The sequence below is a fragment of the Phyllobates terribilis genome, unplaced genomic scaffold, assembly GCF_046119375.1.
Source record: "Phyllobates terribilis strain yellow unplaced genomic scaffold, ASM4611937v1 Scaffold_11__3_contigs__length_659146591, whole genome shotgun sequence".
Taxonomy (NCBI): Eukaryota; Metazoa; Chordata; class Amphibia; order Anura; family Dendrobatidae; genus Phyllobates; species Phyllobates terribilis.
Window position 1 is genome coordinate 624368143 of NW_027362771.1, and position 17706 is coordinate 624385848.

General features: G+C 41.5%; 2 protein-coding genes across 5 annotated transcripts in view; one reads left to right on the forward strand and one right to left on the reverse strand.

The window, feature by feature from the left end:
• LOC141167149 (uncharacterized) overlaps window positions 1–17706 on the forward strand; it is a 1037600-nt gene that overhangs the window by 724397 nt on the left and 295497 nt on the right. The gene's annotated exons all lie outside the window — the stretch shown is intronic.
• Window positions 1–17706, reverse strand: part of LOC141167147 (NACHT, LRR and PYD domains-containing protein 12-like) — a 225452-nt gene that overhangs the window by 12783 nt on the left and 194963 nt on the right. For 3 of the 4 annotated variants that reach the window (XM_073654536.1, XM_073654532.1, XM_073654533.1), the window contains 6 exons: window positions 14262–14494; window positions 9371–9660; window positions 7116–7256; window positions 3475–3600; window positions 2824–2965; window positions 212–244 (listed from right to left, as the gene is read on the reverse strand). In XM_073654536.1, the coding sequence (XP_073510637.1) occupies window positions 212–244; window positions 2824–2965; window positions 3475–3600; window positions 7116–7256; window positions 9371–9660; window positions 14262–14494 (965 nt within the window). The remainder of the gene's footprint in view (window positions 1–211; window positions 245–2823; window positions 2966–3474; window positions 3601–7115; window positions 7257–9370; window positions 9661–14261; window positions 14495–17706) is intronic. The other variant, XM_073654534.1, reaches the window with a different exon arrangement.

The window sequence follows — 17706 nt, forward strand, 5'->3', positions numbered from 1 at the left end:
GTGGGAAATGGGGCCAGGGAAGTTGTTTTTCTTTCTTTTTTTCTGCCAATTGAATCTCAAAATGTTTGAATTCGCGCGAAACTGTAGATTTCAAGAAATTTGACTTGAACTCGATCCTCCACGGATCGATCTGCTCATCTCTGGTTGTATATAGTAGAAACATTTCAAGTGCAGATGACAAGAAATGAAATGATAAATCTAAAGTACATACCTGACATTGCAGATGGTAAATTTATCATTTCTCCTGGAAAAAAAATATATCTGTGAATTTAGGCTGAAAAAGTAAGAAAATTATGGAAAATATTATCATGACTGAACACAATGGACTGGCAGATTAGGATGAGATTTCTCCTTCAGATTTCAATGTTGTATCCATCATTCAAAATATTACAGAATTTACTAAGAATCTCACCTCTTTATCTACTCCCTAATACAGTACAAAAGTTATTATTTCTTTATTCAATATAAGAAATCAGATTGAACCGCACTCAGATTTTATCTTTTTTATCTATTTTAGAAGCGTATTTTTTCCTTAAACAAAATGATTATATTAATAGTTAAAGAGGTTGTCCACTGCTTTAACATTAATGTTATTTCATTAGAATAGGTCATTAATGTCTGATTGGTGGGGGTGCGACACCCGGCACCCCCGCTGATAAACTAGTCTCGGTGTCACAGCTCCATCTACTGTATAGTGGCCGTGGCTGGTATTGCATATCCACCCCATATGTCCCACCGAGACAGGGAACAGCTGGTCGGCGGAGGTGCTGGATGTCGCACCTCCACCCATTATACCTTGATGACCTATTCTAAGGATAGGCCATCAATGTTAAAGTAGTGGACAACTTCTTTAAAGGAAAGCTACCTCCAGGTTTTTGCCTCCTAATCTGAGAGCAGCATAATATAGAGACAGAGACCTTGTTTCCATCTTTGCATCACTTACTGGGCTGCTAGGAAAATACTAGGAGAATATCACTAGAGAACTTGTACATCTGTTGCCAGGTAGTCCTCCATATTAATGAATGTTGTGTAACCACACCAAAACCACTGATTGAAAACTTTCTGCCTATGCACAGTGTACACAAAAAGCTGCCAATCAGTGGTGTGGGCGGGGTTATGCAGAACTCAGCATGCAGAGAACTGGCAACATCACTGGAATCAGGGTCTCTGCCCCTACATCATGCTGCTCTCATAAGAGGTAGCAAAAACCTGGTGACAGATTACATTTAAGCTATATATCTGTTCTAAGCACCACTGTCATGTACAAATAGCAGAAATATAGATGGATGTTCATCTCACAATTCATGTCTAGTTTTCTGTCACAGTCTAGTAATTATCTTATCAGCCAGCGTCCACATAAATACATTATTATAGGACATCACTATTACACCACTGTCACGCTTCAGGGTTTGAAACCTTGAGCTTTTGCTTTTTAGGGTAACAGGTGTTTTCATTTACTCATTTGTCTGCCCTATCACCTTTTGGGTGCGGCTTTATATTCTTTCCCCCTGCTGGTATTTCCTGCTGGTATTAGCCTCATTTGTATGTCCAGTCATACTGCTGTAGTTTAAGTCAGTGAAAGTCCAGCTAGCTGATTACTCTTTGATGTTCTTTATCCTAGACCTATCCTCTGTTTCTTTTTAGGATGTGTTCTCTAACAGCATGCACTTAATCTTTTAGTTTGTCTTTTATGGCTCACTCTGGGATCTTTCTATTTCAGCACACTTTCATTTCTGTAGGTAATTTGCACTCTGCTCTACCCACCGGTTCTTTAGGATGAACGTGAAGCACTCAACGGCCTTTCAGGTCCGAGTTGCCATCATCTAGCCTATGGTTCGCGCTATATCTGCTCATGCAGTAAACCCTAGGGACTGTGGGGTCAGGATCTCTAGTCTGTACAGAAACCGGCAGTTTTTAGTGTGTTACCTATTTTTCCCAAGTGAGTTGCTGCTCAATTATAAAAAACACTTTATAATAACTAGAAATGAGTGAATATAATCAGATGGAATTGAATTCTACTTGAATTTTACAAAAATCCGCATTCATCAAAATGATAGGACCATTCCGATAGGGCATACTTTGTTGTGGTGGTGGGATGGATTTTACTCTTTTTTAATCAAAATAGTATTAACTAAGTCCCCTATTTTGTTTTCATCTTAGGTTTTGCATTCACCAAAATGCATTATTTTTGTAATTCACTTTTGAGTAGATTTAGCAAAAGAGTGGCCACTGGCTGCCATTATTCTGATCAAAAGAAGACCATGAAAATGTTAAAAAAATCTTTCTACTTACTTTATCGCTCACCTCTCCGATCTCTCCATGTCACTCCTCCGGTCGCAGTTGCATCTTCAGTTTGCCTCCCTCACGTTGAGCTGGGACTTCCAGCTTTGACAAAGTCCAAGAGGATTCAGCGCAAGCGTGTGAATGGTCACGACATCCTAACATCGCTGTGACCTTGTGTGCGGATGTTGAAAATCTCCTGGCCACATCAATGTCGGAATTCCCAGTCCAACATGAAAGGCCCAGGGGTTTCAGAGCAAGCTGAAGATTTCTGGAGATGTGTCGCGTAGCGGACTGGTGGCAGTGAGTAGCTGAGGGACCGGGGAGGTGAGCGGTGAGGCGAGTAGAAGGAATTTTTGTTCTACTCTCTGCATATTACATTTATTGTGCACTGGAGTCACCCGGCAGCTTAATAAGGGACAGTAATTGTAGAGAATCAAATTTTCTTGAGGAAATCCAGGCAACCGTAGAATTCGAATTTTGCCCGATCCGCTCATCGCTATTGTTACATGGCATTTCAATAACACATTTGTTCTACATTACCTGCAGACACGAGAGATTTCCATATTGGATCATCTTTATCTTCTGAAAGTATAGACAAATTAATTTTTGTGCTTGTTTCCCCCTCAGCAATGATTTCAGTGAAGGAGTACACCTCAGGGGGGCAGCTCTCAAACAGCAGAGTCTACAACATATACAATAAACTTCATTTATACTCCTTGAACAGAAATTTGTCACTCAAGGTCTGATACATTTGGCGTAAATCAGCAAGCAATCTACAGTTACGAGAAAAACTAAGTACACCCTCTTTAAATTTTATGGTTTTACATATTAGGACATAAGAAAAAAAAACATTTGGTCCTTAGAAGGTCTTAAAATTAGGTAAATGAAACCACAGAAGAACAGCAACACATGGCAAATTACACCATGTCATAACTTATCAAAACTAGGGCAAAATGTGGAAGAAGTGCATTTTTTCACTATTTTGTTGTCCTGGTAAAACGAATGGTGTTATTGCAAACTCCAACTCTTTTCGCAAAAAAGTAGACAATGATGGCAAATTTAAAAATGTCTGACTTTTGGAAGAAGGGTGGGACAAAAGCAAAAGTGCAAAAAGGAAAAATTGCCCTGCTAGGAAAGTGTTAAAAAACTCTAAAATGATGAAGAAACTATGTATGTCAGTGCATAACTTACCTCTGGGCAAACATTTGCATTCTCAGGGCCATTGATTCTATAATTCTTCATAGAATACACAGTTTCTGTCTGAGGAGGTTTGTAAATTCTCTGGAATAAAGTATTCTTCTTATCACGCTCGACCTCCTGTACGAGACCAAGACAAATGAAAATTGCACGTTTTACACAGTCACTTTCCACTGGTTAAGTGAATCCACACTAAATGATCTATTTTATAATGTTTCTTTAGAGGAGCTCAATTTTTCTGATAGAGGTTCATATACCCCTATGAGTTTACTTTGAGAAAAATGTACACCACTGAAGTGGTATTAATTTCATGAATTAGACAGAGTAGTCCTTGTTGTGTCCCTTACCGCCCATGCTCACCTTATTTTGGCTGGAATTAGTGTGAATACGCCAAAAGTCACAAAAAAGTTGCTCCAAAATTTTACAACATTTGAAGGTGTTTTACGCAAAAAAAACCTTTCATGATAAAGGGTTTACATTATGGCTATAATTACATTTAGAAATACCTAAAACAAACACAATTGTCGTTGGCAGTTTTTTTTTTCGAGCTCTGTAATCAGAAAAATGAAAGTTAGGGTTTTTACAATATCACAATTTTTAGAAAGTGATTTTGTTGTGCAAAAGAATTAAAACAATATACAGTCATGCTTGAAAGTTTGTGAACCCTTCAGAATGTTCCATGTTTAGGTAAAATTTTGACCTAAAACCTCTCTAATTCCCTCAACCTTCTGGCTCTCACTGAAACCTGGATCCAGCAGTCGGACACCACCGCCGCTGCAGCTCTCTCCTATGGTGGCCTACATTTCTCTCATACCCCGCGACCTGACAACAGATCAGGTGGAGGTGTTGGTCTGCTTCTTTCAACAAAATGTACTTTTCAGGTTATCCCCCCTGTACCCTCCCTTATCTTCCCGTCCTTTGAGGCCCACACAGTCAGACTCTACCGGCCCTTCTCCCTGCGAGTGGCGGTTGTCTATCGCCCCCCAGGTCCCCTCCGTCAATTCCTGGATCACTTTGCTGCCTGGCTTACAAATTTTCTATCCTGCGACATCCCCACGATAATCATGGGAGACTTTAACATCCCAATTGGCGATCCTCTTTCCCCATCTGCCACGCATCTTTTATCATTAACCTCCTCCTTCGGCCTTTCACAGCTTGCTAATTCTCCTACACATGAGGACGGGAACACATTGGACCTGATCTTCTCCCGGCTTTGCTCAGTACATGACTTTACTAACTCTCCCCTTCCACTCTCTGACCATAATCTTCTTTCATTCTCTGTCAAGAACTGTGACTCTACTCAAGACACTCCCACCGTCCACACTTATAGAAATTTACGCGCCATTAACACCCAGAAATTTATAAAAAGGTTGCAATCATCATTGGCCCCAATCTCCTCCCTCTCATGTCCCGAATCTGCATTGAAGCATTATAACAAAATAATGCTATGCGCCCTGGATGAAGCCGCACCTCCTACACAAAGAACAATTCGGCATAGACGGCGACAACCCTGGCACACGCCTCAAACACGTCTTCTGCAGAGGTACTCCAGGTGCGCTGAACGGCTGTGGAGAAAATCAAATCTGCCCGAAGATTTCCTCCACTATAAATTTATGCTGAAAACATATAACTCTGCCCTTCACCTCTCCAAACAAACCTACTTTAACAACCTCATCATCTCACTTTCCAATAATCCTAAACGACTCTTTGACACGTTTCATTCTCTCCTCAATCAAACAGCACAGGCCCCGACCACCGACCTCAGCGCTGACGATCTGGCTAACTATTTCAAAGAAAAAATTGACCATATCCGACAGGAAATTTTCTCCCAATCCCCAAATGTTATGCATGCTCCCCCCCGCCACATTGTATCTTGCTCATTTTCTGACTTCGAACCAGTCACGGAAGATGAAGTGATCAGGCTCCTTGCATCTTCTCGCCCTACCACCTGCACCAGCGACCCTATTCCCTCACATCTCCTTCAGTCCCTTGCTCCAGCTGTCACCTCTCACCTAACTAAAATTTTCAACCTTTCCCTCTCATCTGGTATCTTTCCCTCTTCTTTTAAACACGCCAGCATACAACCATTACTTAAAAAACCATCCCTCGACCAGAACTGCACGGCCAACTACAGACCTGTTTCCAATCTTCCCTTTATCTCTAAACTCCTGGAACGCCTGGTCCACTCCCGTCTAATCCGCTATCTCTCAGACAACTCTCTTCTTGACCCTTTACAATCTGGTTTCCGCTCTTTACATTCTACTGAAACTGCCCTCACTAAAGTCTCTAATGATCTACTAACAGCTAAATCTAATGGTCACTACTCCCTGCTGATTCTCCTGGATCTCTCTGCAGCATTCGACACTGTGGATCATCAGCGCCTCCTCACTATGCTCCGCACTATTGGCCTCAAGGACACGGTTCTCTCCTGGTTCTCCTCTTATCTCTCTGACCGCTCCTTCTCTGTGTCTTTTGCCGGCTCCTCCTCCTCCCTACTTACTCTTACTGTCGGGGTTCCTCAAGGATCAGTCCTAGGCCCCCTTCTTTTCTCCTTATACACCGCTCCTATTGGACAAACAATCAGTAGATTCGGTTTTCAGTACCATCTCTATGCTGATGACACCCAATTATACACCTCTGCTCCGGACATCACCCCTGCATTACTACAAAAGACCAGTGATTGTCTTTCTGCTGTGTCTAACATTATGTCCTCCCTCTACCTAAAACTGAATCTGTCAAAAACTGAACTACTCGTCTTTCCTCCCTCCATTAATCTACCTGTGCCCGATATTGCCATCTCCGTTTGTGGCTCAACCATTACTCCCCAGCTACAAGCCTGCTGTCTTGGGGTCATTTTTGATTCAGATCTTTCTTTCACTCCTCACATCAAATCACTCGCTCGTTCATGTCATCTACACCTCAAAAACATCTCAAGAATCAGGACTTTTCTCACCTTTGACTCGGCAAAAACTCTTACTGTCGCTCTTATTCATTCTCGTCTTGACTATTGCAACGCTCTACTAATCGGTCTCCCTCTTACTAAACTCTCCCCTCTCCAATCCGTCCTGAACGCAGCAGCCAGGATCATATTCCTCGCCAACCGCTACTCAGATGCCTCTTCCCTGTGCCAGTCATTGCATTGGTTGCCCATCCAATATAGAGTTCGTTTTAAACTTATCACGCTTACCCACAAAGCGCTCCATGCTTCAGTACCCCCCTACATCTCCTCTCTTGTCTCAGTCTACCACCCTACACGTGCCCTCCGTTCTGCAAATGACTTGAAACTAAAATCCTCCATAATCCGAACTTCCCACTCCCGTCTCCAAGATTTCTCGCGTGCTGCGCCAATTCTCTGGAATGCACTACCCAGGACAGTTCGATTAATTCCCAATACCCACAGTTTCAAGCGAACCCTAAAAACACATTTCTTTAGACTGGCATATCACCTAAACACACTCTGTCCATCCCAGCTTTCCCCCATATTAAAATCTTCTTCAACTTCGGGTTCAAACCAACCATGCACATAAAAGCCTCTGTCAGGACTGTACACATACTGGCTGGCGACCAGTCCATGTATTATTATTTATCCTATTCAGTATATCAAGGCTGCATTATACAATATATGTACTTTTTACCTTTTGTGTCTCCCCCACTTCCTCATAGACTGTAAGCTCGCGAGCAGGGCCCTCACTCCGTTCGATATGAGATATGCTTATTCTGTATTGTCTGTATAAGTCCCCCCTAAAATTTGTAAAGTGCTGCGGAATATGTTGGCGCTATAAAAATAAACTATTATTATTATTATTATTATTATTATTATTATTACATCAGATTTTCACAAGTCCTTAAAGCCGATAAAGTGATCTAAATATTATAAATGAGCTAAAAATCTAAGACTTTGCTATTTTTAAATGAGGAAAGTTATCCAATATCACATGACTGAGTGGCAAAAGTATGTGAAATTTTGCCTTCAGAATGACCCCTTGTGCAACAATAACTGCATCTAAACATTTCTGGTAATTGTTAATTAGTTCTGCACATCGTCTTGAAGGAATTTTAGTTGAGTCCTCCCCACAAAAAAACTATAATTCTGTTATTTCTTCTCCATGAACTTCTTGCTTCAGGTCTTTCCACAACATTTTTATAAGATTAAGGTCAGTACTTTGACTTGGTCATAACAAAAGTTATGAGCACATACACACCTATGAACTCTTGTCTGTGCAGCTGGGATTTATAAATGGATGCTTCATACACACAATATGCGACATAAACACTGTATGTTACACACACATATGTATACACACACTTAGCACACAAGCATATACACACCGAGCACATACACTCATACAGTATATGTATACACAGAGAACATACACACATGTATACACAGAGCACATGCCAAGTATATACATGTATACAGAGTACATACATATACGTATATACAGAGCACGTACACACTTGTATACCCAGAGCACATACATACAGACACATGTATGCACAGAGCACATACATACAGTTGTAAAGCAGCTTGCTCGGCTGTATGCAGAGGAACATTGTCTCTTCAAATTTCAGGTTGATTTATTAAACATCATGAAGTAAAGTAAATACAGCCCATTCTGCATAATGGTAAAACAAAATACAAAGATGCAGCACAGTCCATATATTGGCCGGGGTCCGGCCATTCAGAGTTAGCCACAGACGCGGTTCAGCACAACACATGCAAGCTCCTCTCCGGAGCAGGTTTCTCCAGATACTGAACATCACCTGAGTCAAAAGGCTGGCTCTTTATAGCCCCAAACACACTCTGAGGTGGAGGTATGGTGGATGACCTCCCGCCCACACTTTAGCCATCCACCTGTAAAGCATGCCCTTTTATTTATGGCTGCTTAACCCTCTCTGCACCTACTGTGCAGGAGAAAAGTTGCATGTTTTACATCACTGAAGCTAACAGCCTCAGTGAAACATACCTCCTCTCCAGCATTCTGCCAGTGACTTTGTCACAACACATACAGATATATGTGTATACACAGAGCACCTTCATACAGACACATGCATACAAAGGCACATACTTGCAGACACATATATACCACCAGAAGTCAATAAATTCTGCAGTCCTCACTAATGTATACCACCAGAAGCCCATACTAGGCTCAACCGCACACATAGACATAAAGATAGATACAAAGAGAGACAGAGACACATATACACACAGATACAAAGACAGAGACACACAAACTCACACATAGATACAATGACAGACAGAGACACAAACACATATATAGATACAAAGACAGACAGAGACACAAACACATATAGATATAAAGACAGATAGACACTCACATACATACATACATACACAGACATATATGCAAATTCAGCCAGACAGGAATGCACACACAAAAATACAAAGACATACAGACAGGCAGGGACACACAGACAGACAGGGACACACAGACAGACAGGGACACACAGACAGACACACATAGAGACAACAGAGAACTTACTACCAGTTCATCTCCTCTTCAGTTCTTCCAACTCCCGCAGAATGCAGAACCTGTAATGACATCATGGTCACATGACAGGTCACATGATCATGATGTCACCAAAGGTCCTGAAATTCCACAGAGTATAAGACCTGTGGTGACATCACATCACATGACTGGTCACATGATCGTGATATCACCAAAGGTCCTGAAGCACTTTCCACAACAGAAGGTACACTAATAATGTTATTATCAGTATAGCTCCTGCTGTAGATGCTCTGGGTCCCCAGCCCTGGGCAATTGCCCAGTCTTGCTCCCCTTCCCCCCTCAATGCCTTCTCTGTTCATAATTGAAGTTATACTTAAATATTCCATATGATAAATAGAAAGAAATAATTGTGGAGATACCTTTTCCACTGTTCGGATCCTTGGCAATAGATAGAGATGAAGTCTATACATGTGATACAGATCATCCTTGATAATAGTGTTGTAGAATAACAGGACCATTCCATGACACGGGATACGTTTTATTATTCCTTCTTTGAAAAGCCTCAAAGGATATAAAATAATCCCGATACAGGAAAAGGTGGGATTTTCCATCACTGCGTACATTGCTTCTATTCTAGATGGTGTTTCGAAAGCCATGTTATCATCCTTGTAGTGGAAACATTTAATCAGTGACTTCTCTCCTTTAAAACCTACAAAAAAAAAAAGAAGAAATAATTAAGACAAGAATAATCAAAGAAGCACTCCCATTATTTTATGTGCTAAACCTGTGTAAGTGCGTTGTGTGCTGTAAGTGCAATCAATGTAAGTCTATGCAGCCTCTATCTGATGCTCCATAGACCTACACAGGTGCAGATGATTGTTAGCTCTACATCCGAGATAATCAGTCCAATTAGGTTTATCAGATTCTCATCAGACACTGATCAAAGTTTGATCAGAGAGTGATCCGCTTTTCTCGGATGTAAAGAATTAAAATAAAAAATTCTCCATCTTCTCCATTCACTTTGTCTGTGAAAATTGGACCACACTTAGGTGTCAACCAAGTGCGGTCCAAGGTTTTGCATGGACCCACAGACATGAATGGGCGAGTGCCACCCGATTGGAAGCAAAGTGGGCATGTGCACTGCCTCATTAATAAAATTGGTCAGAGCGCAATCCGGTGTTTTGAAGGATCGCACATGGACCGAAACTATGATCGTCTTCTCAAGCCTTTTAAGCGATTTTCAGTTCATATTTAAACTCATGTGTGATCCGGCTGGTCAGAATTACACTCACGTGAATGAGAAGAGGACCAGAGTGGAGCTAGAAGCCGATACATATGGTGATCGATGAGTATTTTATTGCATTTACACAGCACACATACACATGTTTAGCAAAGAAAAAAATAACAGGAGAGCTTCTATAGGCAAAAAATAAGGAGCCATGTTACAATTAGGTATTTTTATAAATACATCTGAATTATGAGCGAGGTCACATTGCATAGTTATGTAAGTTGAAAAAAAGACATACAGTGGGGAAAATAAGTGTTTGATACACTGCCAATTTTTCAAGTTTTCCACCCTACAGAGAATGGAGAGGTTTGTAATTTTTATCGTAGGTCACTTCACCTGTGAGAGACAGAATCTTAAAAAAAAAATCCAGAAAATCACATTGTAAGATATTTTTTACATAATTAATTTGCATTTTATTGCATGAAATAAGTATTTGATCACCTACCAATCAACAAGAATTCTGGCTCTCACAAACCTGTTAGTTTTTCTTTTCAGAAGCCTCCTACTCTGCACTCATTACCTGTATTAATTACACCTGTTTGAACTCGTTACCTGTATAAAAGACACCTGTCCACACAATCAATCACACTTCAACCTCTCCACCATGGCCAACATCAAAGCGCTGTCTAAGGACACCGGGGACAAAATTGTAGACCTGCACAAGGCTGGGATGGGCTACAGGACAATAGGCAGCAGCTTGATGTGAAGGCGACAACTGTTGGCACAATTATTAGAAAATGGAAGAAGTACAAGATGACTCAATCTTCCTCGGTCTGGGACTCCATGCAAGATCTCGCCTCGCGGGGTAAGGATGATTCTGAGAAAGGTCAGGAATCAGCCCAGAGGACCTGGTCAATGACCAGAAGAGAGCTGGGACCACAGTCATTACCGTTAGTAACACACTACTCTGTCAAGGATTAACATCCTGCAGAGTACGCAAGGTTCCCCTGCTCATGGTCGCACGTGTCCAGACCTGTTTGAAGTTCATTAATGACCATCTGGATGATCCAGAGGAGGCATGGGAGAAGAAAGAAGGAAAAAAGGATATATGTAGACCATAGTGATCATCTCAAACATTTTTTTTATTTATTAATACCAAAAACAACAAAAACAAGCCACAAAAATAATCTTTAAAAACATTTAAAAAGAACAAAAAAAGTCTATATGTCCACAGACAACCAACCTGGTCTAGAGATAGGCCAGATGATCCTATCCCGTGGTTCCAGATCAAAAAATATTAATACATGGTTAGTCAATTTGGTATATTACCATAAAGTGCACTAGATACGCAGTATAAAGTGCAATGTGCAGCCATAACTTCATGTATATTAAACTCAAAACATGGACATATTGTAACCAGAATTGTCAGAACCTCAGATTAATATGCATATACAAAGCAAGGTTTGCATTGAGCCAATCTATAACAATCTGTGAAACTTGTGTAACAATAGTTGTTATGGACGGTCCGTATCAAGATGCAATAGGCAGACAGCCCCAAAACCTGAAAGATCTGGAGAAGATGTGTATGGAGGAGGGGGCCAAAATCCCTGCTGCAGTGTGTGCGAACCGGGTCAAGATCTACAGGAAACGTCTGACCTCTGTAATTGTAACAAAGGTTTCTGGATCAAATAGTAAGATCTCTTGTGCTATTGTATCAAATACTTATTTCATGCAATAAAATGCAAATTAATTATGTAAAAATCATACAATGTGATTTTCTGGATTATATTGTTAGATTCTGTCTCTCACAGGTGAAGTGACCTACAATAAAAATTACAGACCTCTCCATTCTCTGTAGGTGGGAAAACTTTCAAAATTGGCAGTGGATCAAATACTTATGTTCCCTATTCTTGGTCCAACAAGATCAACCTTTCTCCATCAGTTCTACATTCTCTATCGTGATTATTTACAACCCACTATGACATTTGTTATGAGGAAATCATCCAGCCCTTGTATAAAGCTGTTATAGTGTCGGCCATCACTACCTCTTGTGGTCGGGCATTCCACAGTCTGACTGTAAAGAACCCTTTCCTGTTTAGCTGCTGGAATCACCTTTCTTCCACCCGTAATGAGCCCCCTGGTCCTTAGTGTGGTCTTTAGAAGGAATAAGTCATGTGATCGTCCTTTGTACTGACCCCACATATATTTATGCATGTGAATGAGATCGCCTCTGAGGCGTTGCTTTTCTAAGCTAAACAAGCTGAACTTTTACAACCTCTCATCACATGAGAGGCCTCCATCCCATGCAATGTAGGAGAGGACTCCATCCTCGGTAATATAGGGGAGGCCTCCAATCCGTGTAATGTAGGAGAGGCCTCCATCCCATGAAATGTAGGAGAAGCCTCCATCCCATGTAATATAGGAGAGGCCTCCATCCCGTGTAATGTAGGAGAGTCCTCCATCCCGAGTAATGTAAGAGAGGCCTCCATCCCATATAACGTAGGAGAGGCCTCCATCCCATGTAATATAGGAGAGGCCTCCATCCTGTGTAATATAGGGGAGGCCTCTATCCCATGTAATGTAGAAGAGGCCTCCAGCCTGTTTAATATATGAAAGGCCTCCATCCCATGTAATGTAGGAGAGGCCTCCATCCCATGTAATGTAGGAGAGGCCTCCATCCCATGTAATGTAGGAGAGGCCTCCATCCTGTGTAATATAGGGGAAGCCTCCATCCCGTGTAATGTAGGAGAGGCCTCCATCCTGTGTAATGTAGGAGAGGCCTCCATCCTGTGTAATATATGAAAGGCCTCCATCCCATGTAATGTAGGAGAGGCCTCCATCCCATGTAATGTAGGAGAGGCCTCCATCCCATGTAATGTAGAAGAGGCCTCCATCCCATGTAATGTAGGAGAGGACTCCATCCTCTGTAATATAGGGGAGGCCTCCATCCCATGTAATGTAGGAGAGGCCTCCAACCCGTGTAATGTAGGAGAGGCCTCCATCCTGTGTAATATATGAAAGGCCTCCATCCCATGTAATGTAGGAGAGGCCTCCATCCCATGCAATGTAGGAGAGGCCTCCATCCCGTGTAATATAGGAGAGGCGTCCATCCCGTGTAATGTAGGAGAGGCCTCCATCCTCTGTAATATAGGGGAGGCCTCCAACCTGTGTAATGTAGGAGAAGCCTCCATCCCATGTCATGTAGGAGAAGCCTCCATCTCATGTAATATAGGAGAGGCCTCCATCCCGTGTAATGTAGGAGAGGCGTCCTTCCTTTGTAATATAGGGGAGGCCTCTATCCCGAGTAATGTAGGAGAGGCCTTCATCCTGTGTAATATAGGAGAGGCCTCCATCCTGTGTAATGTAGGAGAGGCCTCCACCCCATGTAATGTAGGAGAGGCCTCCATCCTGTGTAATATAGGGGAGGCCTCCATCCTGTGTAATGTAGGAGAGGCCTCCATTCCGTGTAATATAGGAGAGTCCTCCATCCCGAGTAATGTAAGAGAGGCCTCCATCCCATGTAATGTAGGAGAGGCCTCCATGCCGTGTAATGTAGGAGAGGCCTCCATCCCCTGTAATGTAGGAGAGGCCTCCATCCCGTGTAATGTAGGAGAGTCCTCCATCCCGAGTAATGTAAGAGAGGCCTCCATCCTGTGTAATAATTTAGTTGTCACCTTTTGAACTGACTATAAGTTCCAAATATCCTATTCATCATGCCGAGCCCAAAAAAGTGGATCCCATATTTCAGATGTGGCCTCACCAGTGATTTATAAAGGGGTAACAATATATTGGGATCGCGGGATTTTATTTCTCTTTTTATACATCCTAAAATCTTGTTTGCTTTTGCGGCAGCTGCTTGACATTGAGTGCTGCTGCTCAGCTTACTCGTAACCAGAATACCCAAGTCCTGCTCCTGTTCTGTAGTCCCGAGTATAGTCCCATTTAATGTATATGTAGCAATAGGATTACTCGGTCCTAGGTGCATTACTCGACATTTATCTACATTAAACCTCATCTGCCGAGTGTTTGCCCATTCACACATCTTATCCAGATTGTTTTTGGTATTTGACTTTATTCATTACCTCCCAGACACAGACAATGAGGGAGGTAGACTGCGGATACCACATTCGTTCCTACGTTGGATTTTATGTTGAATAGGGGACCGATAATCTCATATTTCTCAGGCAGATTCTGCAGGATCTCTGTGTAGTTACTCCAGGAATCCACCTCATATTCCAGAGTCACAGGTTGCGTCACGCTGAACTGAATTCCAGTCTCCAAGCAGCGGAACAGTCCTGAAGATCTTACTGATAGACTGAAAAACAGAAGGAGGATATATCCGTTACGTGTAAATGCCTTTGTCTTGTGGTTCATTAATTTCTCAGCCAGAATCTTACATTTCTCTACTTTTGCACAATCAATAGATGTCTCTTATGAATTCTTCTAACAAGGTCACCTTGTTTCCTCCTGCCTGTTACATATTTTAGATCTGTGTAGCACTATGTTGTTGGCTGATTTATATATTGCTTCTTTTTATTTCAATACTTTCTTGGTCACGTCTACCTATGGAGCTGCAGATTTAGGGCTTAGTGGGTGTTCCCTGTGATGCTGACCTTCTCTGTTCTTTGCTTTCACATATGCAGTGAGTATTGTGTATGGAATAGAGAGGCAATTCTGCTGCTTGTAGTGATGTGGATGGACGTGATAGATTACAAGATTGCTTGGAAGCTGATAACAGACTGAGGCCTATTGTTATTAGTTACATGCTTTCTTTATCACGTCTACCTTTGGAGCTGCAGATTTAAGGCTTAGTGGGTGTTTCCTAAGAAGCTGACCTTCTCTGTTCTTTGCTTTCACATATGCAGTGAGTATTGTGTATGGAATAGAGAAGCAATGCTGCTGCTTGTAGTGATGTGGATGGACGTGATAGATTATAAGATTGCTTGGAAGCTGATGACGGGCTGAGGTTTGGTGTTATTAGTTCCAGCACAATTGCCACTGCAATATAACTAATTACCCACAGTTACAGTGGAGAATGATAGTGTATATTATATAAAGTAATAAACTGCTCAATGTCCATTTGTGATCTTTAATGGATAGACTGTGAAAATAAAACAATATTAAATACATTCTTAAAATATGCATAACCACTTATTACAAAATAAATCAAATGCTGAATTATCCAATTAAAATATAAAAATAATTTGTATAATGTGGCAGCTTCTACAGAGAAGTGAGTGGAATTAATGTTTGAGTATAAGCTTTTTTTGTAGCCCGGTTGCAGAATTAAAAGGGTGAGGTGAACAGCATTAATACAGCAAAATCCATTGAATATGTCATGTTGGGTGTTGAGTTACAGTTTTCTGCACCAAGGTATTTTGCTGCATCATAGTAGGTGTTTTGGGTTAAATAATTCCATAACTGTACATTATTAGGTTGATATTTTTCAATATTGCATGTCACGTTTTAGCTTTGCTGTGTAGACTGGGACACAATAAGCAGAGCATCAGGACATGTTCTTTTGTCATTGCTCAATAGAATACAATGGTTGCTTCTAAAGGGTTAATCCACTGCAAGAAAAAATAGCTTCTTGTAAGGGTTTACATTACTATGGTGACATAGCTGCTCTTAAAGTGTTGATCTGAATCCAACACTAAAGACACACATTAGGAGCTATAGCACATTTTACCTTCGTGTTTGTTAAAGCCTTCTCTTCACCCTGTTGCTCCATAATACACAGGAATATATCTTAATTTGCTTCATATACCAATAGATCCAGAAACAAAAAGAGAGGACTCTTGTGTTTACACACAGTCTTTCCCGAACAGTGGAATTTCCCAGTTCAGAAGCAGGAAGTCTCACATAACTGTGAAAGTAGCGAGACTGTGGAGTTTCCAACTTTAGCCAACTTCTGTTTCTCGGTTGTGCTCCAGGATTCGAATCCTTGAGCCTGTGTTTTATGGTCAGCTTCTCTTTCCACCGAGCCACAGCAGACACATCTTTTCTCCAGGTTTTTAGGTTCTGTTATTCTGGCTGCAGTCTGTTCAGCATAACACAGTTGTTTTTATTTGACTGCCCTATCAACTTTTGGGTGTGGCTTTATATTCGTTCCTCCTGTTTGGCATTAGCTTCATTTGGATGTTCAGATATTCTGTTTTTGTTTAAAACCAGTCAGTGAAATTCCAGCTAAGGTTTACCTCTTTACTGTACTATGCACCTATCTTTTTGCTTCTTTTTAAGAAGTAGGTGGCATATTATCTAACAGTACATACTTTATTTTGGGATCTTTGGGATCTTTCCCTTTTTCAGCACACTTTCCCTTTTGTAGGTAATTTACACTCTAATATGCCCTCTGGTTCTTTAGGAGGAACATGAAGCACTCAACGGCCTTTTAGGCAGTATAGGTCCAAGTTGCCATCTTCTAGTCTTAAGTCTGGGCACCACATCTTAAAAAAGACATGAATAAACTGGAGCAAGTTCAGAGAAGAGCTACCAGAATGGTGATCGGTCTGCAAACAATGTCCTACGAGGAACGGTTAGCGGATCTGGGAATGTTCAGCTTATAATAGAGAAGACTGAGAGGAGACTTAATAGCTGTCTACAAATATCTCAAGGGTAGTGATGAGCGAGTATTTTCTGTTAACCCTTTCGGCGACCATGCTCGGACGAGCACCGAGTATTTACAGCGAGCTCGGTGTTATGTTTGAATCACTCCCGTGTGCATAATTTGCTACTGTATGACAGCTTTAATACATGTGAGGAATGCGTAAGAAACAGACATTCTTCACATGTATTAAAGCTGTCAAACAGTCGCAAATCATGCACACAGAGAGACGGAAATATGACACCGGAGCACGCTGAAGATACTCCTTGTTTGCCCGAGCATGCTCGTAAATCTCAAGTAACGAGCATGCTCGCTCATCACTACTCAAGGGCTGTCACAGTGTAGAGGGATCAGCTTTATTCTCATTTACACGAAGAAAGACTAGAAGCAATGGGAGAAGATACAGATTAGATATTAGAAGAAATCTTTTTGACAGTGATTAACGAGTGGAACAGGCGGCCACGAGAGGTGGTGAGTTCTCCTTCAATGGACGTCTTCAAACAGAGGCTGGACAGACATCTGTCTGAGATGGTTTAGTGAATCCTGCATTGAAAAGGGGGTTGGACACGATGACTCTGGTTGCCCCTTCCAACTCTAACATTCAATGATTCTATGATTAGGATTACTTCTGCTCACGCAGGAACCACGAGGGACTGTGGGGTCAGGATCTCTAGTCTGTACAGGAACAGGTCAGGTACAGTTTTCAACTTTACCTATTATCCCGAGTGAACTGCTACACTAGCATAACAGTCTCTTAAATGATCAGATCTATTATTTCCACATTGTAATTGTTTTACCTTTAATAATTACATATATTTGAGAAAGTGACATACGTCTGGGTTTGAACCCTTGAGCCTGTGCTTTGTGGGCAGCTTCTCTGTCCGCCGAGCCACAGCAGATACACCTTTTGGCTGTGTGCCCAC